Genomic DNA, 27,184 nt, shown 5'->3' on the forward strand with positions numbered 1-27,184 from the left:
CTGTTCCTTCATCCGAGGTCCAAACGCGATCTCTCTGCATCCAATGTCTTTGCTTTTATGCCAGATTTTAAGAACATCAATGGCGGCTGTACCACCCAGCATGCAGCGCGGTAAAGATTGTGCCCTATCGGAATCAGTGGAGCACAGTGCGCAGGCGCAGTCTGACTCATTATGGGCAGTGAGTCCTGAGCATGCGCGGTCAGTCGAGGCTGCGGGAGGAGTGCGTTCGGTGCAGGTGAGAGGATCGGAGCAAGAGGATCAATAAACCCCGGGGCCCGGGTCCGGGCTCAGGCCCAGGCTCAGGCTTCACAAACCCCGAGTGCGGCCCCAGACCCGAATATAAAACAGTGAACATTATCCCCCCTCACTACCCGCCGGTTTCCGGTTTCTCCCGTTTCGCTCCGGACCAACTCTCAACAAAAGGCCGCGGCCCCGCGCATGCGCGGTGTAAACTGGGACTTCTCAGGGAGCGTCTGTAAATGAAGGATAAATGGTGATCGGTCAGGGAGTGTCTATAAATGAAGGAGAAATGGTGATCGGTCAGGGAATGTCTGTAAATGAGGAGAAATGGTGATCGGTCAGGGAGTGTCTATAAATGAAGGAGAAATGGTGATCGGTCAGGGAGTGTCTATAAATGAAGGAGAAATGGTGATCGGTCAGGGAATGTCTGTAAATGAGGAGAAATGGTGATCGGTCAGGGAGCGTCTGTAAATGAAGGGGAAATGGTGATCGGCCAGGGAGCGTCTGTAAATGAAGGAGCAATGGTGATCGGTCAGGGAGTGTCTGTAAATGAAGGAGAAATGGTGATCGGTCAGAGGGTGTCTGTAAATGAAGGAGAAATGGTGATCGGTCAGGGAGTGTCTGCAAATGAAGGAGAAATGGTGATCGGTCAGAGGGTGTCTGTAAATGAAGGAGAAATGGTGATCGGTCAGGGAGTGTCTGCAAATGAAGGAGAAATGGTGATTGGTGAACGAGCGTCTGTAAATGAAGGAGAAATGGTGATCAGTCAGGGAGCGTCTGTAAATGAAAGATAAATGGTGATTGGTCAACGAGCATTTGTAAATGAAGGAGAAATGGTGATCAGTCAGGGAGCGTATGTAAATGAAGAAGAAATGGTGATCGGTCAGTGAGCGTCTGTAAATGAAAGATAAATGGTGATTGGTCAAGGAGCATTTGTAAATGAAGGAGAAATGGTGATCAGTCAGGGAGCGTCTGTAAATGAAGGAGAAATGGTATTCGGTCAGTGAGCGTCTGGAAATGAAGGAGAAATGGTGACCGGTCAGGGAATGTCTGTAAATGAAGGAGAAATGGTATTCGGTCAGTGAGCGTCTGGAAATGAAGGAGAAATGGTGATCGGTCAGGGCGCGTCTGTAAATGAAAGATAAATGGTGATTGGTCAACGAGCGTTTGTAAATGAAGGAGAAATGGTGATCTCTATATCTTCAGTCATCCAGGGAGCTCTAGCTTTGGATGCCATTCCTTTCCTCCTCGTGGGAATCTGTCTACTCTCAACCCAAACCCACTCCTCCTTGAAGGCCTCCCATTGTTCAATTACTGTTTTGTTGCCAATTTTTGACACCAATTCACCTGGACAAGATCCCTTTTTAACTCACTGGAATTAGCCCTCCTCCAGTTAAGAATTTTCACATTTGACTGTCCCCTGTCCTTTTCCATCATTGTTCGAAACCGAATGAGATTATGATCATTGCTGCCCCATTGAAATATGCTCCACCTGCCCCAATTCATTCTCCACACCGAGCCCACTGCTGTACTCACATTCACTCTCTCACATTCACTCTCTCACATTCACTCTCTCACATTCACCCTCTCACATTCACTCTCTCACATTCACTCTCTCACATTCACTCTCTCACATTCTCTCACATGCATTCTCTCACATTCACTCTCTCACATTCTCTCACATGCATTCACTCACATGCACTCTCTCACAATCACTCTCACATGCACTCACATTCATTCTCTCACACTCACTCTCACACATTCACTGTCACATTCAGTCTCGCGCTCGCTCACATTCACTCTCTCACTCTCACGCTCTCACATTCACTCTCTCACATTCATTCTCACCCTTTCACTCATGGTTTAGGGCCACTGAAAGATGATGCGATGGGTTTGGATTTCAGCACAGGGAGGTGGAAGAGTGTGTGGGACGGGGATTTACAGCTTTGAGGAATAAGAAAGGAAAGAATGTTCCATAGAAAGTCGAGTTATCTGAACTGAATTTCTATCCTGTATTTACAGTGATGACTTTTGTAAACTCCTTTTACAGGGTATTAGAAGGGGAGGATGTGCAGACAGGAAACTCAAACCAAAGACCACGTCAAGATCTGACAGAGTCACTCGATTCATCAGGACTTGAATATCATCGGCCTTTGAATGTGGAAGAAGAAATGTTTGTCTGTTCTATCTCTGGGAGAAGATTTCAAACATCAGTGTGAGTGGAAAAGCACCGAGACACACACACCCGAGTGAGAGTGTTCCAGTGCACTGACTGTGGAAAGAGCTTTAACCAGTTACATAGCCTGAAAAAACATCAGACCATTCACAGTGGGGAGAAACCGTACACGTGTTCTGTGTGTGGACGAGGCTTCAACTGATCATCCGACCTGGAGAGACACAAGGACACCCGGACCACGGAGAAACCGTGGAAATGTGGGGACTGTGGGAAGGGATTCAATTACCCGTCACTGCTGGAAACTCATCGACGCAGTCACACTGAGGAGAGGCCGTTCTCCTGCTCTGTGTGTGGGAAGGGATTCACTGGTTCATCTACCCTGCTGACACACCAGCGAGTTCACACTAGGGAGAGTCCATTCACCTGCTCTGTGTGTAAGAAGAGATTCACTCAGTCATCACACCTTCTGTCACACCAGCGAGTTCACTCTGATGAGAGACCTTTTAAATGTTCTGACTGTGAGAAGAGCTTTAAAAGCAAAAGGAATCTGCTGACACACCAACACACTCACACTGGGGAGAGGCCGTTCACCTGCTCCGTGTGCGGGAAGGGATTCACTCGTTCATCCATCCTGCTGACACACCAGCGAGTTCACACTGGGGAGAGGCCGTTCTCCTGCTCAGTGTGTAAGAAGAGATTCACTCAGTCATCCCACCTGCTGCAACAACAGCAAGTTCACACTGATGAGAGACCTTTTAAATGTTCTGACTGTGGGAAGAGATTTAAAATCAGAAACGAACTACTGAGACACCATCGCACTCACACTGGGGAGAGGCCATTCACCTGTTCCGTGTGTGAGAAGAGATTTACTCGGTCATCCAACCTTCTGTCACACCAGCGAGTTCACTCCGATGAGAGACCTTTAAATGTTCTGACTTTGGGAAGAGATTTAAAAGCAAAATTGATCTGCTGACACACCAGCGCACTCACACTGGGGAGAGGCCGTTCACATGTTCCTTCTGTGGGAAGAGATTTACTCGGTCATCCACCCTGCTGAGACACCAGCGAGTTCACACTGATGAGAGACCTTTAAATGTTCTGACTTTGGGAAGAGATTTAAAATCAGAAACGAACTGTTGAGACATCGATGCACTCACACTGGGGAGAGACTGTTCACCTGCTCCGAGTGTGGGAGGAAATTCACTCGGTCACCCCACCTTCTGAAACATTAACTTGTTCACACTATTGAGTGACCTTTTAATTCACTGACTGTGAGAAGAGCTTTAAAAGCAGAAATGAACTGCTGACACATCAACTCACGCCCATTGGGGAGAGACTGTTCACCTGCTCCGTGTGTGGGAAGGGATTCACTCAGTCATCAGACGTGCTGAGACACCAGCGAGTTCACATATGACTGCAGGGGTCGGATTCTGCTGTTAATCCCTTCCAGGACTGAACCATGTTCATTCTGACAGTTGGGGTTTGTTTCTGCTGATGTTAATAACCCCTATAACTGGGCTGGAGTTTAATATTCTGGATATCTGTTAAATAAATCAGATTTGTTTTAAACACCTTGTTGTAGATTTTAGTCTTTCCCACCTGAGTGTTTAGCATCACCTGACTGGAGCTCAGAAAGGTCAATCTGGGGGGAGGATCGTCCGGGGGGAGCAGAACTTCAGCCTGGACACAGTCCTTCAGGGCCACACTGAGAGGGGCAAACGGCACTTTGGTCTTTCTCATCTCTCTTCACTGACAGCAAGGTGGCCGTGAGGCATCCAGTCTAAAAATGACTGTGGTAATTATTCTATGAAGATTTAACCTGTTTGTGTGACCGTCCTGAGTCTACCATTTAAGGCAGGCGTTAACTCATTTAAAATAAACCCGTTAAAAATAAATGAGTTAAAGTCTGCATTAAAATAGCAGAGGGAGGAGTTCACAGGAGCCTGTTAACTGCTGGTACAATTATACAACAGTCATTCGATCTCCAGATAAAGAAGGACCTGCAGTGTGTTTCCAGAATTCATGGTTTTATTGATGTGTGCGTGTTAGACACCAGGATCACTAAAAATACACGACCAGGACCATCCACAGGGTGGGGGTGATCCCGACAGTTACTCTGGGATCACTCCCACTGCGGAACTCCACCACTGACCCTGCTGAAGGTTGCAGGCTCAGGGAGTGGGGCCTCCAGGAGTGGACTGTAAGATAGCTGACAAATATATGCTGAGGTACCAGAGGAATCCTTACTAAGGAACCGTCTGGGGTTTTACCTGTCAGTGTGGGTCTCGGGGTGAATGATTCCTGACTCCCCGAACTGTCTTACATTTAACCCAGATCGGATCAGGATGAATTCAGTTTACAGGAAAATTGGGACAAATATCACCCACAATCGAGGGAGACAAAAGCAGCCATTAGAGAAGCTCAGAGATCTTTGGAAAAGAAGATGGTGCACAATTGTGGGAATAATAGCAAATGTCTTTTCAGCTACGTCAGGAGTCAGAAGACCATTAAAGATGGTTTAGGGCCACTCAAAGACAGTTCAGGACAGATTCCCGGGCTATGGCAGAGCTGTTAAATGACTATTTCTCATCAGCCTACACTCCTGTGGATGATGCTCAGATTCCAGCTGTGGGATGTGCTGTCAACAATAACATCATAAATATTAAAATAGAAAGGGATGTCACTTTGGATAAAATATGAACTCTCAAAATGCATTGTGCTCCAGGTCCACATAATATTAACCCACGGGTGTTTAAAGAGATGGGACGGGTGCTCTGTGAGCCCCTTGCCTGTATCTTCAACAGCTGAATAGAGTCAGGGATTGTTCCCTGAGATTGGAAGGTAGCTCACGTAGTTCCCATTTTCATTAAAGGGGACAAATCAGAGCCGGGGTAGGACAAGCCCATCAGTGTGACCTCGATCAGAGGGAAGATGCTTGAAGGGATCCTAAGAGATGCTGTTTATCATCACGGGGAAAGAGAAGGGGCCATTAGAGATACTCAACACGGCTTCTGGGAAAGAAGGTCGTGTCTCACAAACTTGCTTGAGTTTTTTGAAGAAGTTGCTGGGTCAGTGGATGAGGGTAATCCGGTTCACATTGTCTATCTCAGGGGTGTCAAACTCATTTCCTATGGTGAACCTGACCCGATATCCTGGCACTTGGCCTGGGCCACATTCAGCAAAAGTTATTAAACTGGAAATAGATGAAGATGAACTATATTGTTACTTACGTACATTTAGTTGTTGTTTACTGCTACTGCTGCTCCCGATACCTGGCGCCTCCTGGCTTGAACTATTGCACCAACATTTGGAGTAAATGACTGGGCTGAGGCCTGTCTTGGATAAAAACATGAGGACCACTTGTCATTCCAGAACTGTGTGCCCCAAACACTAACCGTGGAAGTGAATTCCACAGACTGACTACTCCCTATGTAAAGAAGTTTCTCTTGACTACTGCTCTAAAACAGATAGCAGGGGTTAATTGTAGCTACTCACACTGTATAAGGTGGAAAGTGATGTTCCACAAGGATTGGTTCTGGGACCACTGTTCACAATTCACATAAACAATTTGGACTCGGGAATCGGAAGTACAATTTCAAAATTTACAGATGGCACCAGATTGGCGGGGTGGGGTGGAGTTTAGATAATATTGATGAAGATTGCGACCAAATACATAATACATTAATAAACTTGCAAAATGTGTGTTTAATGCAGATGACAGTGAAGTGGAGCATTTTGGTAGCAAGAATTTGGAAATTGTGCCCTGTATACCCAAGTCCAAGTCATTAATGTATATCAAGAAAAGCAGTGGTCCCAGCACCGACCCCTGGGGAACACCACTGTACACCTCCCTCCATTACGAAAAACAACCGTTCACCACGACACTCTGCTGTTATTTAACCAATTCTGTATCAATGCTGCTGCTGCCCCCTTTATTCCATGGGCTTCAATCTTGATGACAAGTTCATTATGCGGCACTTTATCTAACGCCTTTTGGAAGTCCATACACACCACATCAACTGCATTGCCCTCATCGACCCTCTCTGTTACCTCATCAAAAAACTGTGTCAAGTTAGTTAAACACGATTTGCCTTTAACAAATCCGTGCTGGCTTTCCCTAATCCTTGTCCAAGTGACTGCTAATTCTATCCCGGATTATCGTTGCTGGAACTTTCCCCACCACCGAGGTTAAACTGACTGGTCTGTATTTGCTGGATTTTTTCTTTCACCCTTTCTTGAACAGGGGTGTAACATCTGCAATTCTCCAGTCCTCTGGCATCAACCCCATATCTAAGGATGTTTGGAAGATTATGGCCAGTACCTCTGCAATTTCCACCGTTACTTCCCTCAGCAACGTTGGATGCATCCCATCCGGACCAGGTGACGTTTCTACTTTAAGTTCAGCCAGCCTTTCCAGTACCTCCTCTTTATGAATGTTTAGCCAATCCAGTATCTCTGCAACATCTTCCTTTACTGACATTCTGGCAGCATCTTCTTCCTTGGGAAAGACAGATGCAAAGTATTTATTTAGTACCTCTGCCATGCCCACTGCCTCTCACTGCTACTAATTCGTTATAATCTGGGCCAATGGTGCAATGGATAACGCATTAGGTTCGATTCCCACCTGGCTTGGTTTTTATATGCAAAATTTTATGACATTCAATACCTTGCCAGCTGTCCTACTTGCTGGTGCTGCCTGGCTCCATACCTGCTAAATGCCTTCTCAGTGCAGCAAGCAGTGCATCAGTGTCATAATCTGAAGGTCTTGAATTCATTCTTCAGAGAAGGCATCAAGGATTACGAAGCTTTTTTCCCATCTCTCACCTCATCTTTCCATTTTTGCCGCATAGCAAAATCAAGAACTTTTGCTTACGGCAGCACATCAAAAGATTTGCTGCCCCTTGACCTCTCTGTACCCAAACACACGGCCAAGTTTAGGAAGTACATGGGCTCATGTCTCGCTGACAACACTCTTGTTTCTGTACAATTGCCCCTTGACAAACGGTGAGTGGAGAATATAATCAACGATCCCGCTACTTCTCACATGCCAAGTGAGCGCTCCACCAGTTGAGCTAATTCCTCGTTTGCTGTTTGTAAATCGCCCTTCATCAGTTCCCGCCTCACACTCGCCTCCAAGCTGCTCCACGACCAGCAGAGAAATCTTGCCTTGGGTTGCCGCTCCCTGAATATATTAAATACTTTGCTCCAATCGGCGGTATCGAGCATCAGCAAGTGAGGAACAGCAGAACGGGAAGCCACAGTAATCATGAGTGATGCTGAGAAGAGCCCGAGCCTGCGGAAGGAAGACGAGGTCACCGGAAAGCAACAGCCGCCCGAGCTTGAGGGAGCAGCGTGAACCCTGTCTGACTGACTGATCGAAGACCTTTTTGCCTGAAATTGAGGGCGATTTGAAGTGTTGCTGCTCAAAGGCACTCCCTGCTGGTGAGCAGAGGGAAATGCTCGAGTGAAACAGCCGTGCTTGGGCAGAAACAGAAAGCTTTTCGGTTCGAGAAAGGGAAAGTGGTGTCCTGTGACTCAGTGGCAACATGTTAATCTGTGAGCTGCCTGCAAAGTTGATCGAGCGACCTTGAGGTAATTGCTGCTTATTCCAAAAGCACACTCACTCCTTCGAGCTGGAATTGAACCAGCGACCTAAGGATGACTTTACTTTGGTAAATTCACTACAGTCCTCCGCTCTACCAGCTGAGCTATCGAAGGGAAGCGATAGAAAGGACTGTCTTTGGTGATTGTTCACCGTGCGCCTGTTGACATGTTCAGACTCGTGGAGTCCGGTGCTGATCGAAGACTTCTTTTGCCTGAAAGCGAGTGCTGAGTGTTTTGAAGTATTGCTGCTCAAAAGCACTCCCTGCTGGTGAGCAGAGGCAAAACAGCCTTGTTTGGGCAGACACAGAAAGTTTTACGGTTTGTGAAAGGAAAAGAGGCGTCCTGTGCCTTCATGGCAACATGTTAATCTGTAAGGTGCCTGTAAAGTTAAGAGAGCGACCTTGAACTAATTGCTGCTTATTGCAAAAGCACGCGTACTCCTTCAGCAGGAATTGAACAAATGACATAAGGATGACTTTATCTTATTTTCCGCGACAGTCTTGTCGCTCGACCAGCTGAGGTATCGAAGGGAAGCGGCAAAAATGTTTCACTTTGGTGATTGTTCACCGTGCACCTTTGACACACCCGGACTCGTGGATTCCAGTGCTCATGACTGAGGCTGACTCAGTACCTGCTCATACCGCAGTGCTGTGGGAGTGTGAGCTGCTCCGTGTTCTCCACAGCCTGGGCCAGTGACGCAGTGAATAATGTGACTGATTATTGATCTGGAAATTGTGGGTTCAAGTTTACGGAGGGTGTAAAGTGGAAGGCCTGGCCTGGAGAGCATTGGAATAGTCGAGTCTAGAGGTAAACAAAGGCACGGATGAGGGTTTCAGCAGCAGAACTTCATTCTGGCAGTTGGGATTTGTTTCTGATGATGTTAATAACCGCTATAACTGGGCTGAAATTCAATATTCTGGATAAATGTCAAATAAATCAATTTTGTTTCAAACGGAAAGGTTCAATTACTTGCTGTATTCAAGATAAGAGACTAATTGATGTCCTAATTACCGATTATAATGTCTTTTCTCCTTTCTCACTGTAAATTATTTCAGTTCTCATACCTTCAATTACTCTCATGGCCAAGTCCCAGTTCCCCGGTCCTTCCCGAGTGCCTCTCCCAGCCTTGGGATCCAGGGAAGGTATCAGTAATGTACCCGGGATCACCAAACACAAAACCCAGTCTGTGAATCACTTTCAGCTACTGGACTTATCGTGTGTCCCACAGCATCTCTCTCACCTTCGATGTGTGAATCGAGCATCAGGTCTGGGAATCTCGTCTTCAATTTAAATCCACTCAGCAAATGTATTTAACAAAATACAAACAATAAATACATCACGGCTCAATAATCCAGCACTAAATTCAAAGTAGTAAGTCTGTTATCAAACTCCTTGAGTGGACAGAATAAAGAAAAATCCCAACTCTCAGATCCCCTCGAATCCTTTGCAAATACCTCACAAATCTTGACAATAATCAACAAGTCTAATTTAATGTTGACCTTTATCTTGAGTGGGGTTGGAATACAGAAGTGATGCTTCAGTTGTAAAGAACCTTGGTCAGAACTCACCTGGAGAACTGGGCACCGAACCGAGAGAGAGATAAATCGGCCTTGGGAAAGATACAGTGCAGATTCACCAGGATGATGCCGGGGTTAAAAGGATTAAATTGTGAGGACGGGTTGCATAAGCTTGGTTTTTATTGCAATGAGTTTAAAACATTGAGATGTGATCTCATCGAGATGTTTAAAATAATAAAGGGCTTAAATAAGGTAGATACAGAGAAATGATTTAATCTGGAGGAGGAATCCAGAACAAGAGTGCATAAGAAATAGTAGTAGGAGTGGGCCATACGGCCCCTCGAGCATGCCGTGCCATTCAGTAAGTACATGGCTGATCTTCTACCTTAACTCCACTTTCCTGCCTGATTCCTTGATTCCCTCGGTGTCCAAAAATCTCTCGATCTCATTCTTGAATATACTCAACGACTGAGCATCCACAGCACTCTGGGGTAGAGAATTCTAAGGATTCACAACCCTCTGATGAAAGAATTTTTTCCTCATCTCAGTCCTAAATGGCCGATCCCTTATCCTGAGACTATGCCCCCTAGTTCTAGACTTTCCAGCCAGTGGAAACAGCCTCTCAGCATCGACCCTGTCAAGCCCTCGAAGAGTGTTAGATGTTTCAATGAGATCATCTCGCATTCTTCTAAACTCCACAGAATATAGGGCCATTCTGCTCAATCTCTCCTCATACAACAACCCTCTCATCCCAGGAATCAATCTAGTGAATCTTCGTTACACCCCCTCGAATCAAGTATATCCTTCCTCAGGTAAGGAGACCAAAACTGTACACAGTACACCAGGTGTGGTCTCACCAAAGCCTAAAATAATTGCAGCAAGACTTCCTTACTCTTATTCTCCAACCCACTTAAAATAAAGGCCAACATATTATTTGCTTTCCTATTTGTTTGCTGTACCTGCACATTAACTTTCTGTGATCTGTGTACAAGGACACCCAAATCCCTCTGAACACCAACATTTCTTAAACTCTCACCTTTTAAAAAATATTCTGCTTTTCTATTCCTACCAAAGTGAATAATTTCCACATTTCCCCACATTGTACTCCATCTGCCACTTTCTTGATAATCGTAAAATTAGAGCTCGGTCATTTAAGAGCAAAATAAGGTGGCAATTTTTCACACAAACGGTAGTGGAAATTACAAACTCACTTCCACGAAAGGCTGTGGATGCTGGGGTTCGATTGAAATTTTCAATATTGAGATCGATTGATTTGTGTTGTGTGAGGGTTGCAAGTGATATGGAGCAAAGGCAAGTAAATGGAGTTGTGACACAGATTAGTCGTGATCCAATTGAACGGAGGAGTAGGCTTCAGGGGCTGAATGGCTAATTCCAGTTCCTGAACCCAGTCGATGACACCAATCACCTCCAGTCTGATAAAAAAAACACCACAGTCACTGACACCAATTTCACCCTGTCTGATTTCAACCAATTCCACAGTCACTGATACCAATCTCCTCCTGTCTGATCTAAACCAATCCCACAGTCACTGACACCAATCTCCTCCTGCCTGATATAAACCAGTCCCACCGTCACTGTCATCAATCCCCTCCACTCTGATATAATCCAACCCCACAGTCACTGATACCAATCTCCTCCTGTCTGATCTAAACCAACCCCACAGTCACTGATACCAATCTCCTCCTGCCTGATATAAACCAGTCCCACCGTCACTGTCATCAATCCCCTCCACTCTGATATAATCCAACCCCACCGTCACTGATACCAATCTCCTCCTGTCTGATCTAAACCAACCCGATACTTACTGACATCCATCTCACTGAATGGTGAAACAGGCTCGAGGGGCTGAATGGCCTACTCCAGTTCCTAATGTTCCGATGCCACACTGAAGTTGCTAACATTCCTCTTCACAGTTCTTAATGCTCCCTATCCTGGTGTTGTCAGGAAATGTTGATCTTATGCCCTTGTACCTAAGCCCAGGTCATTTCTCTGTATTGAGAAGAGCAATGGTCCCAACACTGCCCCTGGGGGACACCACTGTTTACATCCCCACAGTCTGAAAAACATCCATTAACCACCACTCTGCCCTTTCTCCAACTTCCCATCCACACTGACCCACTCCCTTTAATACCGTGAGCTTGAATCTGATCAACAAGCCTCCTGTCCGGCATCTTCTCAAACACTTTTTAACAATCCATCTTCACAACCTCCATTGCATTTTATCCCCACACTGTGTTATTCCCTCCAATAATCCCTGCTGTCTGTCCTGAATTAATCCATTTCATTCCCAATGTTGAAATCTTTGCTCCACCCACTCGGTTCCATCGGTTTTTCTCCACAACACAAAGGGCCAGTTTTCCCCAAGAGTTTCACACCAATCAGCTTTCAAAATGAGGCAGAGTTTCAGCCAATGAGGGAGATCCGGGCTCAGCCCCGCCCACTCGGTGCCGCAAGTCCCGCCCCTCACCCACTCCCATTGGTTGGAGGACCAACCGCCCGCTCGGTCCTCCAGTCCCTCTCCGCTCTTCCTATTGGTCCGGAGCTCCCGTCAATCACCCGGGCAGTGTGAGCTGAGCATGCGCGGCGGGCGGGGAGTGAGGCCGAGATCGTGTCCGCAACAGGTGAGAGATGGGCGGGGGGAGCGGGTTAATAAACCCCGGGGGAGGGGGCGGGGGCTTCACAAACCCCGAGTGCGGCCCCGGGCCCGAATATCAAACAGTGAACATTCTCCTCTCTCTCTCTACACTCCGGGGGCTCCGGTTTAGATCAGACCCGAAACTCGACAAACGGCCCGCGGCCTCCGAGCATGCGCAGTGTCAGCGTCAAACCTCGTGACTCATCGAATCAGGGAGCGTCTGTAAATGAAGGAGAAATGGTGATCGGTCAGGGAGCGTCTGTAAATGAAGGAGAAATGGTGATCGGTCAGGGAGCGTCGGTAAATGAAGGAGAAATGGTGATCGGTCAGGGAGCGTCGGTAAATCAAGGAGAAATGGTGATCGGTCAGGGAGCGTCTGTAAATGAATGAGAAATGGTGATCGGTCAGGGAGCGTCTGTAAATGAAGGAGAAAAGGTGATCGGTCAGGGAGCGTCTGTAAATGAAGGAGAAATGATGATCGGTCAGGGAGCGTCTGTAAATGAAGGAGAAATGGTGATCGGTCAGGGAGCGTCTGCAAATGAAGGAGGAACAGTGATCGGTCAGGGAGTGTGTGTAAATGAAGGAGAAATAGTGATTGGTCAGGGAGCGTCTGTAAATGAAGCAGGAGTATTGATCGGTCAGGGAGAGTCTATTAATGAAGCAGAAATGGGGATGAGGCAGGCAGTCTGTAAATGAAGGAGAAATGGTGACGGGTCAGGAAGTGTCTGTAAATGAAGGAGAAATGGTGATCGGGCAGGAGCATCTTCAAAATAGAGAGTAAATGATGACAGATCAGGGAGCGTCTGTAAATGAAAGATAAATGGTGAAGGTCGGGGGAGTCTGTGGATGAATGAGAAATGGTGATCGGTCAGGGAGCGTCTGAAGATGAAGGAGAAATGGTGAAGGTCAGGGAGCATCTGAAGATGAAGCAGAAATGGTGATCGGTCAGGGAGCATGTGTAAATGAAAGAGAAATGGCAAATGTCAGGGCGAGTCTGTAAATGAGGAAGAAAATGTGACAGCTCATAAGAACATAAGAAATAGGAGCAGGAGTAGGCCGTACGCCCCATTGAGCCTGCTCTGTATTCAATAAGATCAAGGCTGATCTTTGACCTCAACTCCACTTTCCTGCCCAATCCCCATGTCCCTTGATTCCCTTAGAGTCCAAAAATCTATCAATCTCAGCCTTGCATATACTCAACAACTGTGCATCCACAGCCCTCTGAGGTAGAGAATTCCAAAGATTTACAACCCTCCCAGTGATGAAATTCCTCCTCATCTCAGTCTTAAATGGCCGACCCCTTATCCTGAGACAATGCTCCTACTTTGACACTCTCCAGCCAGGGGAAACTTCCTCTCAGTATCTACCCTCTCAAGCCCTCTCAGAATCTTACAAGTTTCAATGAGATCACCTCTCATTCTTAGAACCATAGAAATGATACAGCACAGAAGGAGGCTATTCGGCCCATTGTGTCCGCGCTGGCTCGAAGAACAACCAGGCGCCCATTCTAATCCCACCTTCCAGCACCCGGTCCGTAGCCCTGCAGCTTACAGCACTTTAGGTGCAGGTCCAGGTACTTTTTAAAAGAGTTGAGGGTCCCTGCCTCCACCACCAATTCGGGCAGTGAATTCCATACACCCACCACCCTCTGGGTAAAAAGGTTTTTCCTCGTGTCCCCTCCAATCCTTCCACCAATCAGCTTAAATCTATTTTGTTTAGTTCTTGATCTCTCTGCTACGGGAAACAGGTACTTCCTGTCTACTCAATCCAGTCCCCTCATAATTTTGTAAACCTCAATCAAGTCACCACTCAGCCTCCTCTGCTCCAAGGAAAACAACCCCTGCCTATCCAATCTCTCCTCGTAGCTGCAATTTTCAAGCCCTGGCAACATTCTTGTAAATCTTCTCTGCACTCTCTCCAGAGCAATTACGTCCTTCCTGTAATGTGGTGACCAGAACTGTGCACACAATACTCCAGCTGTGGCCTTACCAGCATTTTATACAGTTCATACGGTCATTACATCCGTGCTTTTGTATTCTATACCTCGGCTAATAACGGAGAGCATTTCGTATGCCTTCTTCACAACCTTATCTACCTGTACTGCCACCTTCAGGGACCTGTGCACATGCACTCCATGGTCTCTCACTTCCTCCACCCCTCTCAATATATTCCCGTTTACTGCATATTCCTTTTTACTGTTTGCCCTCCCGAAGTGCATTGCCTCACACTTCTCCGGGTTGAACTCCATTTGCCACTTCTCCGCCCACTCCACCAACCCATTGATACCTTCTTGGAGTCCACAGCTACCCTCTTCACTATCAATTACACAGCCAATTTTTGTGTCATCTGCACATTTGCCAATCATGCTCCTGACATTCAAGTCCAAATCATTAAGATATACCACGAACAGCAGGGACCCAACACTGAGCCCTATGGCACACCACTGGAAACAGATTTCCATTCGCAAAGATATCCATCGACTTTTACCCTTTCTTTCCTCTTACTGAGCCAATTTTGGATCTAATTCACCACCTTTCCCTGTATCCCATGGGCTTTTACCTTTCTGACCAGTCTGCCATGTGGGACCTTGTCAAATGCCTTACTACAATCCATGGAGACAACATCCAACAGCACTACCCTCATCAATCCTCCTCGTCACTTCCTCAAATAATTTAATCAGATTTGGAAGGCATGACCTTCCCTGAACAAATCCATGCTGACTATCCCTGATTAAACCATGCCTTTCCAAGCGACAGTTTATCCTATCTCTCAGTTTTGATTCTAATAGTTTGCCCACCACCGAGGTAAGACTGACCGGCCTATAATTGTTCGGTCTTTCCCTTGTACCCTTTTTAAACAATGGCCTTCCATTTGCAGTCTTCCGGTACCTCCCCTGTATCCAGTGAGGATTGGAAAATGATCCTCAGAGCATCCGCTATTTCCTCCCTGGCTTCCTCTAATAGCCCAGGAAACAATCCATTCAGCCCTGGTGACTTATCAACTTTCAAGGATTCCAGTCCCTCTGGTACTTCCTCTCTCGTTATGTTTACCTTATCCAATATTTCACAGCTGTCCTCTTTAACTACTACGTCCGGATCATCCCCTTCCTTTGTGAATACGGAGAAAAAATATTCATTTAAAACCCTACCCACATGTTCTGCTTCTACACACAAGTTAGCCTTATCATCCCTGATAGATCCCACATTTTCCTGAGCTATCCTCTTGTTCTTAATGTACTGATAAAATATCGAACATTCTTCTGAACTCCAGAGAGTATAGGCGCATTCTACTCAATCTCTCCTCATAGGACAACTGTCTCATCCCAGGAATCAATCGAGTGAACCTTCGCTGCATATACCCTTCCTTAGATAAGGAGAGACCAACTGTACACAGTATTCCAGGTGTGGTCTCACCAAAGCCCTGCACAATTGCAACAAGACTTCCTTATTCTTCTGCTCCAACCCCCTTGCAATAAATTCCAACATTCCAGTTGCCTTCCGAATTTCTTGCTGTACCTGCATGTTATCTTTCAGTGTTTCTTGTACGAGGACACCCAAATCTCTCTGAACATCAACATTTAATAGTTTCTCACCATTTAAAAAATTCTGTTTTTCTATTCTTCCTACCAAAGTGAATAACCTCACATTTCCCCACATTATACTCTACCTACCACCTTCTTGCCCACTCACTTAACCTGTCTATATCCCTTTGCAGACTCTTTGTGTCCACCTCACAGCTTACTTTCACCTAGCTTTATATCATCAGCAAACTTGGATACTTTACACTCGGTCCCATCATCGAAGTCAATGATATATATTGTAAATAGCTGAGGCCCAAGCACTGATCCTTGCGGCACCCCACGAGTTACACGTCTCGGTCATTAATACATATCAAAAAGAGTCATGGTCCTAATACCATCCCCTGCGGAACACCACTGTATACTTCCTTCCAGTCTGTGAAACAACGGTTCACCACTGCTCTCTGCATTCTGTCTCTCCGCCAATTTTGTATCCATGCTGCCATGGGCTTCAATTTTACCAACAGGTCCATTCGGTGGTACTTTACCAAATGCCTTTTAAATGTCCGTTTACACAACATCGAGTGCACTACCCTCATCAACACTCTCCGTTATTTCATTGAAGAACTCAATCAAATTAGTCAGACACAATTTTACTTTTAACAAATCTATATTGACTGTCATTTATTAACCCACGTTCTTCCAAGTGAGAATTAATTTTGTCCCGGATTCTAGTCTCTAGAAGTTTCCCACCACCGACGTTAGGCTGACTGGCCTGTAATTGCCGGGTTTATCCCTCTCCCACATTTATGAACAGGGGTGTAACACTTGCAATCCTCCAGTCCTCAGACACCACTCCCATATCCAAGGAGGATTGGAAGATTGTGGTCAGAGCCTCCGCTATCTACACCCTTACTTCCCTCAGTAATCTCGGAGGCATCCCATCTGGACCGAAAGACTTTTTTTTACTTTGAGCCAATCTTTTAAGTACCTCCTCTTTATCTATTTTTATCGTCTCCAATATCACTACGACCTCCTCCTTTACTGCTACAATGGCAGAATCCTCTTCTCTGGTGAAGACGGATGTAAAGTACTCATTTAGTGCCTCAGCCATGCCCTCTGCCTCCACAAGAAGATCTCCTTTTTTGTCCCTAATCGACCCCACCCTTCCTTTGACTCCCCTTTTACTATTTGTATGTTTAAAAAAGACTTTTGGATTCCCTTTTATGTTAACCACCAATCTATTCTCATACTCTCTCTTTGCACCTCTTATTCCCTTTTTCAGATCTCCTCTGTACTTTCTTTGTTCAGCCTGGTTCACTACTGTATTATGAACCTTACATTCGTCATAAACCTCCTTTTTCTGTTTCATTTTAATCTCTATCTCTTTAGTCATCCAGGGAGCTCTAGCTTTGAATGCCCTTCCTTTCTCCCCCGTGGGGATCTGTCTGCTCTGTACCTGAACCAACTCCTCCTTCAAGGCCTCCCATTGTTCAATTACTGTTCTGCCTGGATTTTTGATTCCAATCCATCTGGACAAGTTCCCTTTTTAATTCACTGGAATTCGCCCTCCTCCAGTTAAGTATTTTCATATTTGACTGTCCCCTGTCCTTTTCCGTAACTATTCTAAACCTAATGAGATTATGATCACTGCTGCCCCACTGAAACATGCTCCACCTGCCCCACTTCATTCTACACACCGAGCCCACTGCTGTACTCACATTCACTCTCTAACGCACTCTCACATTCACTCTCTCACATTCACTCTCTAACGCACTCTCACATTCACTCTCTCACATTCACTTTCTCACTCTCTCACATTCACTCTCTCACGTTAACTCATGGTTTAGGGCCACTGAAAGATGATGGGTTAGGTTTGGATTTCAGCACAGGGAGGAGGGAGAGTGTGTGGGACGGGGATTTACAGCTTTGGGGAACAAGAGATGAAAGAATGTTCCGTAGAAACTAGAATTGTGTGTTCTGAATTTCGATCGTGTATTTACAGTGATGACTTTTGTAAAATCTTTTTGCAGGGTATTGGAATGGGAGGATTTGCAGACAGGAAACTCAAACCAAAGATCATGTCAAGATCTGACAGAGTCACTCGATTCATCAGGACTTGAATATCATCGGCCTTTGAATATAGAAGGAGAAATGTTTGTTTGTTCTGTCTGTGGGAGAAGATTTCAAACACCCGAGTGAGAGTGTTCCAATGCACTGACTGTGGAAAGAGCTTTAACCAGTGAAACAGCCTGAAAAAACACTGCACCATTCACAGCGGGGAGAAACCGTACACGTGTTCTGTGTGTGGACGAGGCTTCAACTGATCGTCCAACCTGGAGAGACACAAGGACACCCGGACCACGGAGAAACCATGGGAATGTGGGGACTGTGGGAAGGGATTCAATTACCCTTCAGAGCTGGAAACTCATCGACGCAGTCACACTGGGGAGAGGCCGTTCACCTGCTCCACGTGTGGGAAGGGATTCGTTCAGTCATACGGCCTCCTGATACACCAGCGATTTCACACTGGGGAGAGGCCGTTCACCTGTTCCGTGTGTGGGAAGAGATTCACTGATTCATCCTCCCTGCTGACACACCAGCGAGTTCACTCTGGTAAGAGACCTTTTAAATGTTCTGACTGTGGGAAGAGGTTTAAAAGCAAAAGTAATCTGCGGACACACCAACGTACTCACACTGGGGAGAGGCCGTTCACCTGTTCCGTGTGCGGGAAGAGATTCACTGATTCATCCTCCCTGCTGATACACCAGCGAGTTCACTCTGATGAGAGACCTTTTAAATGTTCTAACTGTGGGAAGAGCTTTAAAAGGACAAATGATCTGCTGGTACACCAGCGCACTCACACTGGGGAGAGGCCGTTCACCTGCTCTGTGTGTGGGAAGGGATTCACTCAGTCATCCCACCTTCTGAAACACCAACGCACTCACACTGGGGAGAGGTCGTTTACCTGCTCTCTGTGTGGGAAGGGATTCGCTCGGTCATCCACCCTGCTGACACACCAGCGAGTTCACTCTGTTGAGAGACCTTTTAAGTGCTCTGACTGTGAGAAGAGATTTAAAAGCAGAAACGATATGCTGTCACACCAACGAGTTCACACTGGGGAGAGGCCGTACTGCTGCTTTGTGTGTGGGAAGAGATTCACTCAGTCATCCAACCTTCTCACACACCAACGAGGTCACACTGGGGAGAGGCCGTTCTCCTGCTCCGTGTGTAAGAAGAGATTCACTCAGTCATCCAGCCTTCTGTCACACCAGCGAGTTCACTCTGATGAGAGACCTTTTAAATGTTCTGACTGTGAGAAGAGATTTAAAAGCAAAAGTAATCTGCTGACACACCAACGCATTCACACTGGGGAGAGGCCGTTCACCTCCTCTGTGTGCGGGAAGGGATTCACTGATTCATCTGAACTGCTGTCACACCAGCGAGTTCACACTGATGAGAGACCTTTTGAATGTTCTGACTGTGGGAAGAGGTTTAAAAGCAAAAGGAATCTGCTGACACACCAACGCACTCACACTGGGTTGAAACCGATCACCCGCTCTCAGCATAAGAAGAGATTCACTCGGTCATCTCACCTTCTGTCACACCAGCGAGTTCACTCCAATGAGAGACCTTTTAAATGTTCTGACTGTGGGAAAAGCTTTAAAAGCAGAAACGAACTGTGGAGACACCAGCGCACTCACACTGGGGAGAGGCCGTTCACCCGCTCTCAGCATAAGAAGAGATTCACTCGGTCATCCCACCTTCTGTCACACCAGCGAGTTCACACTGGGGAGAGGCCGTTCACTTGCTCCGTGCGTAAGAAGAGATTCACTCGATCATCCCACCTTCTGTCATACCAGCGAGTTCACACTGATAAGACACCTTTTAAATGTTCTGACTGTGGGAAGAGGTTTAAAAGCAAAATTAATCTGCTAACACACCAACGTACTCACACTGGGGAGAGGCCGTTCATCTGCTTCGTGTGTAAGAAGAGATTTACTCGGTCATCCCACCTTCTGTCACACCAGCGGGTTCACACTGATGAGAGACCTTTTAAATGTCCTGACTGTGAGAAAAGCTTTAAAAGCAGAAACGAACTGTGGAGACACCAACGCACTCACACTGGGGAGAGACCGTTCACCTGCTCCGTGTGTAAGAAGAGATTCACTCGGTCATCTCACCTTCTGTCACACCAGCGAGTTCACTCTGATGAGAGACCTTTTAAATGTTCTGACTGTGAAAAGAGGTTTAAAAGCAGAAACGAACTGCTGAGACACCAACGCACTCACACTGGGGAGAGGCCGTTCATCTGCTCCGTGTGTAAGAAGAGATTCACTCGGTCATCTCACCTTCTGACACATCAACGTACTCACCCTCATGTTCTGACTGCGAGAAGTGTTTTAAAAGCACAAATGATCTGCTGAAACACCAACACACTGACACTGGGGAGAGACTGTTCACCTGCTCTGTGTGTGGGAAGGGATTCACTAATTCATCCCACCTTCTGAAACATCAACTTGTTCACACTATTGAGTGACCTTTTAATTCACTGACTGTGAGAAGAGCTTTAAAAGCAGAAATGAACTGCTGACACATCAACTCACGCCCATTGGAGAGAGACTGTTCACCTGCTCCGTGTGTGGGAAGGGATTCACTCAGTCATCACACGTGCTGAGACACCAGCGAGTTCACATATGACTGCAGGGGTTGGATTCTGCTGTTAATCCCATCCAGGACTGACCCATGTTCATTCTGACAGTTGGGGTTTGTTTCTGCTGATGTCAATAACCCCTATAACTGGGCTGGAGTTTAATATTCTGGATATCTGTTAAATAAATCAGCTTTATTTTAAACCCTTGTTGTAGATTTTGGTCTTTCCCACCTGAGTGTTTAGCATCACCTGACTGGAGCTCAGAAAGGACAATCTGGGGGGAGGATCGTCCGGTGGGAACAGAACTTCAGCCTGGACACAGTCCTTCAGGGCCACACTGAGAGGGGCAAACGGCACTTTGGTCTTTCTCGTCTCCCTTCTCTGACAGCAAAGTCACTGCGGCGTCCAGTCCAAAAATGACTGTGGTAATTATTCTATGGAGATTTCAACTGTTTGAGTGACAGTCCTGAGTCTACCATTTAAGGCAGGCGTTAACGCATTTAAAATAAACCCGTTAAAAATAAATGATTTGAAGTCTGTATTAAAATAGCAGAGGGAGGAGTTCACAGCAGCCTGTTAACTGCTGGTACAATTATACAACAGTCATTCAATCTCCAGATAAAGAAGGACCTGCAGTGTGTTTCCAGAATTCATGGTTTTATTGATGTGTGCGTGTTAGACACCAGGATCACTAAAAATACACGACCCTAACCATCCACAGGGTGGGGGCGATCCCGACAGTTACTCTGGGATCACTCCCACTGCGGAACTCCACCACTGACCCTGCTGAAGGTTGCAGGCTCAGGGAGTGGGGCCTCCAGGAGTGGACTGTAAGATAGCTGACAAATATATGCTGAGGTACCAGAGGAATCCTGACTAAGGAACCATCTGGGGTTTTACCTGTCAGTGTGGGTCTCTGGGTGAATGATTCCTGACTCCCTGAACTGTCTTACATTTAACCCAGATCGGATCAGGATGAATTCAGTTTACAGGAGAATTGGGACAAATATCACCCACAATCGAGGGAGACACAAGCAGCCTTTAGAGAAGCTCAGAGATCTTTGAAAAGAAGATGGTGCCCAATTGTAGGAATAATAGCAAACGTCTTTCCAGCTACGTCAGGATTCAGAAGACCATTAAAGATGGTTTAGGGCCACTGAGAGACAGTTCAGGACAGATTACCAGGCTATGGCAGAGTTGTTAAATGACTATTTCACATCAGTCTACACTCCTGTGGATGATGCTCAGATTCCAGCTGTGGGATGTGCTGTCAACAATAACATCATAAATATTAAAATAGAAAGGGATGTCATCTTGGATAAAATACGGAATCTCCAAATAGTTTCTGCTCCAGGTCCAGATGATATCCACCCCCGGGTGTTTAAAGAGATGGGACGGGTGCTCTTTGAGCACATTGCCTGTATCTTCAACAGCTCAATAGAGTCAGGGATTGTCCCCTGAGATTGGAAGGTAGCTCACGTAGTTCCCATTTTCATTAAAGGGGACAAATCAGAGCCAGGGAAAGACAGGCCCATCAGTGTGACATCGATCTGAGGGAAGATGCTTGAAGGGATCCTAAGAGATGCTGTTTATGATCACGGGGAAAGAGAAGGGGCCATTAGAGATACTCAACACGGCTTCTGGGAAAGAAAATGGTGTCTCACAAACTTGCTTGAGTTTTTTGAAGAAGTTGCTGGGTTAGTGGATGAGGGTAATCCGGTTCACATTGTCTATCTCAGGGGTGTCAAACTCATTTCCTATGGTGAACCTGACCTGATATCATGACACTTGGCCTGGACCACATTCAGCACAAGTTATTAAACTGGAAATAGATGAAAATGAACTCTATTGTTACTTCCATACATTAAGATGTTGTTTACTGCTACTGCTGCTCCCGATACCTGGTGCCTCTGAGCTTGAACTATTGCACCAACATTTGGAGTAAATGACTGGGCTGAGGCCTGTCTTGGATAAAAACATGAGGACCACTTGTCATTACAGAACTGTGTGACCCAAACACTCACCGTGGAAGTGAATTCCACAGACTGACAACTCCCGATCTAAAGAAGTTTCTCTTGACTACTGCTCTAAAACAGATAGCAGGGGTTAATTGTAGCGACACACACTGTATAAGGTAGAAAGTGATGTTCCACAAGGATTGGTTCTGGGACCACTGTTCACAATTCACATAAACGATTTGGACTCTGAATCAGAAGTACAATTTCAAAATTTACAGATGACACCAGATTGGCGGGTGGGGTGGAGTTTAGATAATATTAATGAAGATTGCGACCAAATACATAATACATTAATAAACTTGTAAAATGGGTGTATAATTGGCCAATGAATTTTAATGCAGATGTTAGTGAAGTGGAGCATTTTGGTCGCAAGAATTTGGAAATTGTGCCCTGTATACCCAAGTCCAAGTCATTAATGTATATCAAGAAAAGCAGTGGTCCCAGCACCGACCCCTGGGGAACAACACTGTACATCTCCCTCCATTCCGAAAAACAACCGTTCACCACTACACTCTGTTTCCTGTTATTTAGCCAATTCTGTATCCATGCTGGTACTGCCCCCTTTTATTCCATGGACTTCAATCTTGATGACAAACCCATTGTGAGGCACTTTATCTGACGCCTTTTGGAAGTCCATACACACCACATTAGCTGCATTTCCCTCATCTACTCTCTGTTACCTCATCAAAAAACTGTATCAATTTAATTAAACACGATTTACCTTCAACAAATCCGTGCTGGCTTTCTCTAATCCTTGTCCAAGTGACTGCTAATTCTCTCCCGGATTATCGTTGCTGGAACTTTCCCCACTACCGAGGTTAAACTAACTGGTCTGTTGATGCTGGGTTTTATCTTTCACCCTTTCTTGAACAAGGGTGTAACATTTGCAATTCTCCAGTCATCTGGCATCACCCCCTTATCCATGGATGTTTGGAAGATTATGGCCAGTACCTCTGCAATTTCCACCGTTACTTCCCTCACTAACCGAGGATGCATCCCATCCGGACCAGGTGACGTTTCTACTTTAACTACAGCCAGCCTTTCAAGTACCTCCTCTTTATGAATTTTTAGCCAATCCAGTATCTCAACTACATCTTCCTTTACTGACATTCTGGCAGCATCTTCTTCCTTGGTGAAGACAGATGGAAAGTATTTATTTAGTACCTCTGCCATGCTCACTGCCTCACAATGCTACTTCCTCACTATAATTGAGACTAGTGGTGCAATGGATAACGCATATGATTATGGATTAGAAAACAAGAGGTTCGATTCCTACTTGGTTTGGGAATTTTTTTGCAAACTGTACATTATTTTATTGCTTTCAATACCTTGCAAACTGTCCAACTTGGTGGTGCTGCCTGGCTCCAGACCTGGTAAGTGCCTTCTTAGTGCAGCAAGCAGTGCATCAGTGTCATAATCTGAAGGTCCTGAATTCAAACTTCAGAGAAGGCATCAGGGATTACAAAGCTTTTTTTCCATCTCTCACCTCATCTTTCCATCTTTGGTGCAGAGCAAAATCAAGAACTTTTGCTGAATGCAGCCCATCAAAAGATGTTCTGCCCCTTGACCTCTCTGTACTCAAACACACAGTAAAGTTTAGGAAGTACATGGGCTATGGACTCGCTGACAACACTCTTCTTTCTGTATAATTGCATCAAGACAAACGGTGAGTGGAGAATATAATCAACGATCCCGCTTCTTCTCACATGCCAAGTGACCGCTCTGCCAGTTGAGCTAATTCCTCGTTTGCTGTTTGTAAATCGTCCTTCACAGTTCCCGCCTCGCACTCGCCTCCAAGCTGCTCCACGACCAGCAGAGAAATCTTGCCTTGCATTGCCGCTCCTTGAATATATTAAATACTTTGCTCCAATCGGCGGTATCGAGCATCAGCAAGTGAGGAACAGCAGAACGGGAAGCCACAGTAATCATGAATGATGCTGAGAAGAGCCCGAGCCTTCGGAAGGAAGACGAGGTCACCGGAAAGCAACAGCCGCCCGAGCTTGAGGGAGCAGCGTGAGCCCTGACTGACTGACTGATCGAAGACCTTTTTTGCCTGAAATTGAGGGCGATTTGAAGTGTTGCTGCTCAAAGGCACTCCCTGCTGGTGAGCAGAGGGAAAAGCTCGAGTGAAACAGCCATGCTCGGGCAGAAACAGAAAGCTTTAAGGTTTGAGAAAGGAAAAGTGGTGTCCTGTGACTCAGTGGCAACATGTTAATCTGGGAGGTGCCTGTCAAGTTCAGAGAACGACCTTGAGGTAATTGCTGCTTATTCCAAAAGCACACTCACTCCTTCGAGCCGGAATTGAACCAGCGACCTAAGGATGACTTTACTTTGGTTTAATTCACTACAGTCCTCCGCTCTACCAGCTGAGCTATCGAAGGGAAGTGATAGAAAGGATTGTCTTTGGTGATTGTTCACCGTGCGCCTGTTGACATGTTCAGACTCGTGGAGTCCGGTGCTGATCGAAGACTTCTTTTGCCTGAAAGCGAGAGCTGAGTGTTTTGAAGTATTGTTGCTCAAAAGCACTCCCTGCTGGTGAGCAGAGGCAAAACAGCCTTGTTTGGGCAGACACAGAAAGTTCTGAAGTTTGTGAAAGGAAAAGAGGCGTCCTGTGCCTTCATGGCAACATGTTAATCTGTAAGTTGTGTGTAAAATTAAGAGAGTGACCTTGAACTAATTGCTGCTTATTGCAAAAGCACACGTACTCCATCAAGCCGGAATTCAACAAATGACATAAGGATGACTTTGTCTTATTTTCCGCGACAGTCTTGTCGCTCGACCAGCTGAGGTATGGAAGGGAAGCGGCAAAAATATTTCACTTTGGTGATTGTTCACCGTGCACCTTTGACACACCCGGACTCGTGGATTCCAGTGCTCATGACTGAGGCTGACTCGGTACCTGCTCATACCACAGCGCTGTGGGAGTGTGAGCTGCTCCGTGTTCTCCACAGTCTGGGCCAGTGACACAATGAATAATGTGACTGATTATTGATCTGGAGATTGTGGGTTCAAATTTACGGAGGGTGTAAAGTGGAAGGCCGGGACAGCAAAGCATTGGAATGGTCGAATCTAGAGGTAAACAAAGGCATGGATGAGGGTTTCAGCAGCAGAACTTCATTCTGGAAGTTTGGATTTGGTTCTGCTGATGTTAATAACCACTATAACTGGGCTGAAATTCAATATTGTGGATCTATGTCAAATAAATCAACTTTGTTTCAAACAGAATGGTTCAATTACTTGCTGAAATCAAGATAAGAGACTAATTGATGTCCTAACTACCGATAATTCTGCATTTTTTCCTTTCTCACTTCAGATTATTTCAGTTCTCATATCTTCAATTACTCTCATGGCCAAGTCCCAATTCCCCGGTCCTTCCCGAGTGCCTCTCCCAGCCTTGGGATCCAGGGAAGGTATCGGTAATGTACCCGGGATCACTAAACACAAAACCCAGTCTGTGAATCACTTTCAGCTACTGGACTTATCGTGTGTCCCACAGCTTCTCTCTCACCTTCGATGTGTGAATCGAGCATCAGGCCTGGAAATCTCGTCTTCAATTTAAATACACTCAGCAAATGTATTTAACAAAATACAAACAAGTAAACACATCACAGCTCAATAATCCAGCAGTAAATTCAAAGGAGTAAGTCTGTTATCAAACTCCTCGAGTGGACAGAATAAAGAAAAATCCCAACTCGAAGATCCCCTCGAATCCTTTGCAAATACCTTACAAATCTTGACAATAATCAACAAGTCTAATTTAATGTTGACCTTTATTTTGAGTGGGGTTGGAATACAGAAGTGATGCTTCAGTTGTAAAGAACCTTGGTCAGACCCCACCTGGAGAACTGGGCACCGAACCTAAGGAGAGACAAATCGGCCTTGAGAAAGATACAGTGCAGATTCACCAGAATGATGCCGGGGTTAAAAGGATTAAATTATGAGGACGGGTTGCTGAAACTTGGTTTTTATTCCATTGAATTCAGAACATTGAGATGTGATCTCATCGAGATGTTTAAAATAATAAAGGGATTCAATAAGGTAGATACAGAGAAATGATTTCTTCTGGAGGAGGAATCCAGAACAAGAGGGCATAAGAAATACGAGTCGGAGTGGGCCATACGGCCCCTCGAGCCTGCTCTGCCAAACAGTCAGTGCATGGCTGATCTTCTACCTTAACTCCACTTTCCTGCCCGATTCCTTGATTCCCTCGGGGTCCAAAAATCTCTCCATCTCATTCTTGAATATACTCAACAACTGAGCATTCACAGCCCTCTGCGGTAGAGAATTCCAACGTTTCATCACCGTCTGAGTGAAGAAATCTTTCCTCATCTCAGTCCTAATTGGCTGATCCCTTATCCTGAGACGATGCCCCCTAGTTCTAGACTCTCCAGCCAGGGGAAACAGCCTCTCAGCATCGACCCTGTCAAGCCCTCTGAGAATTTTAGACGTTTCAATCAGATCACCTCTCATTCTTCCAAACTCCAGAGAATATACGGCAATTCTACTCAATCTCTCCTCATACAACAACCCTCTCATCCCAGGAATCAATCCAGTGAACCTTTGTTGCACCCCCTCGAATCAAATATATCCTTCCTCAGGTACGGAGACCAAAACTGTACACAGTACTCCAGGTGTGGTCTCACCAAAGCCCTATACAATTGCAGCAAGACTTCCTTACTCTTATTCCTCAATGCACTTACAATAAAGGCCAACATACTATTTGCTTTCCTAATTGTTTGCTGTACCTGCATATTAGCTTTTAGAAAATATTCTGCTTTTCTATTCTTCCCACCAAAGTGAAT

General features: G+C 45.8%; 1 protein-coding gene and 2 non-coding genes across 3 annotated transcripts; 1 reads left to right on the top strand and 2 right to left on the bottom strand.

Annotated features, from left to right (window-relative positions):
• Positions 1-79: 79 nt before the first annotated feature.
• LOC137335595 (zinc finger protein 850-like) lies at positions 80-20,929 on the top strand. Its single transcript, XM_068000904.1, has 2 exons — positions 80-110; positions 18,051-20,929. The coding sequence occupies exons 1-2, from the start codon at positions 80-82 to the stop codon at positions 20,135-20,137; spliced, it is 2,118 nt and encodes a 705-aa protein (XP_067857005.1). The 3' UTR covers positions 20,138-20,929.
• trnay-gua (transfer RNA tyrosine (anticodon GUA)) lies at positions 8,041-8,134 on the bottom strand. The gene is made up of 2 exons: positions 8,098-8,134; positions 8,041-8,076 (listed from the first exon to the last, which is right to left on the bottom strand). It is a non-coding gene; the product is annotated as a tRNA-Tyr (tRNA).
• A 3,739-nt stretch (positions 20,930-24,668) lies between the features above and the next one.
• Positions 24,669-24,763, bottom strand: trnay-gua (transfer RNA tyrosine (anticodon GUA)). The gene is made up of 2 exons: positions 24,727-24,763; positions 24,669-24,704 (listed from the first exon to the last, which is right to left on the bottom strand). It is a non-coding gene; the product is annotated as a tRNA-Tyr (tRNA).
• Positions 24,764-27,184: the final 2,421 nt, after the last annotated feature.

This window comes from Heptranchias perlo, chromosome 20 (genome assembly GCF_035084215.1).
Source record: "Heptranchias perlo isolate sHepPer1 chromosome 20, sHepPer1.hap1, whole genome shotgun sequence".
NCBI classification, from domain to species: domain Eukaryota; kingdom Metazoa; phylum Chordata; class Chondrichthyes; order Hexanchiformes; family Hexanchidae; genus Heptranchias; species Heptranchias perlo.

What these genes read in the sequence shown, in the direction of transcription:
- LOC137335595 (XM_068000904.1), top strand. Translation starts at nt 80, where the DNA reads ATGGCGGCTGTACCACCCAGCATGCAGCGCG. An exon ending in ACCACCCAGCATGCAGCGCG is followed by an intron (nt 111 to 18,050) that starts GTAAAGATTGTG and finishes CGTCCAACCTGG; the next exon opens with AGAGACACAAGGACACCCGG.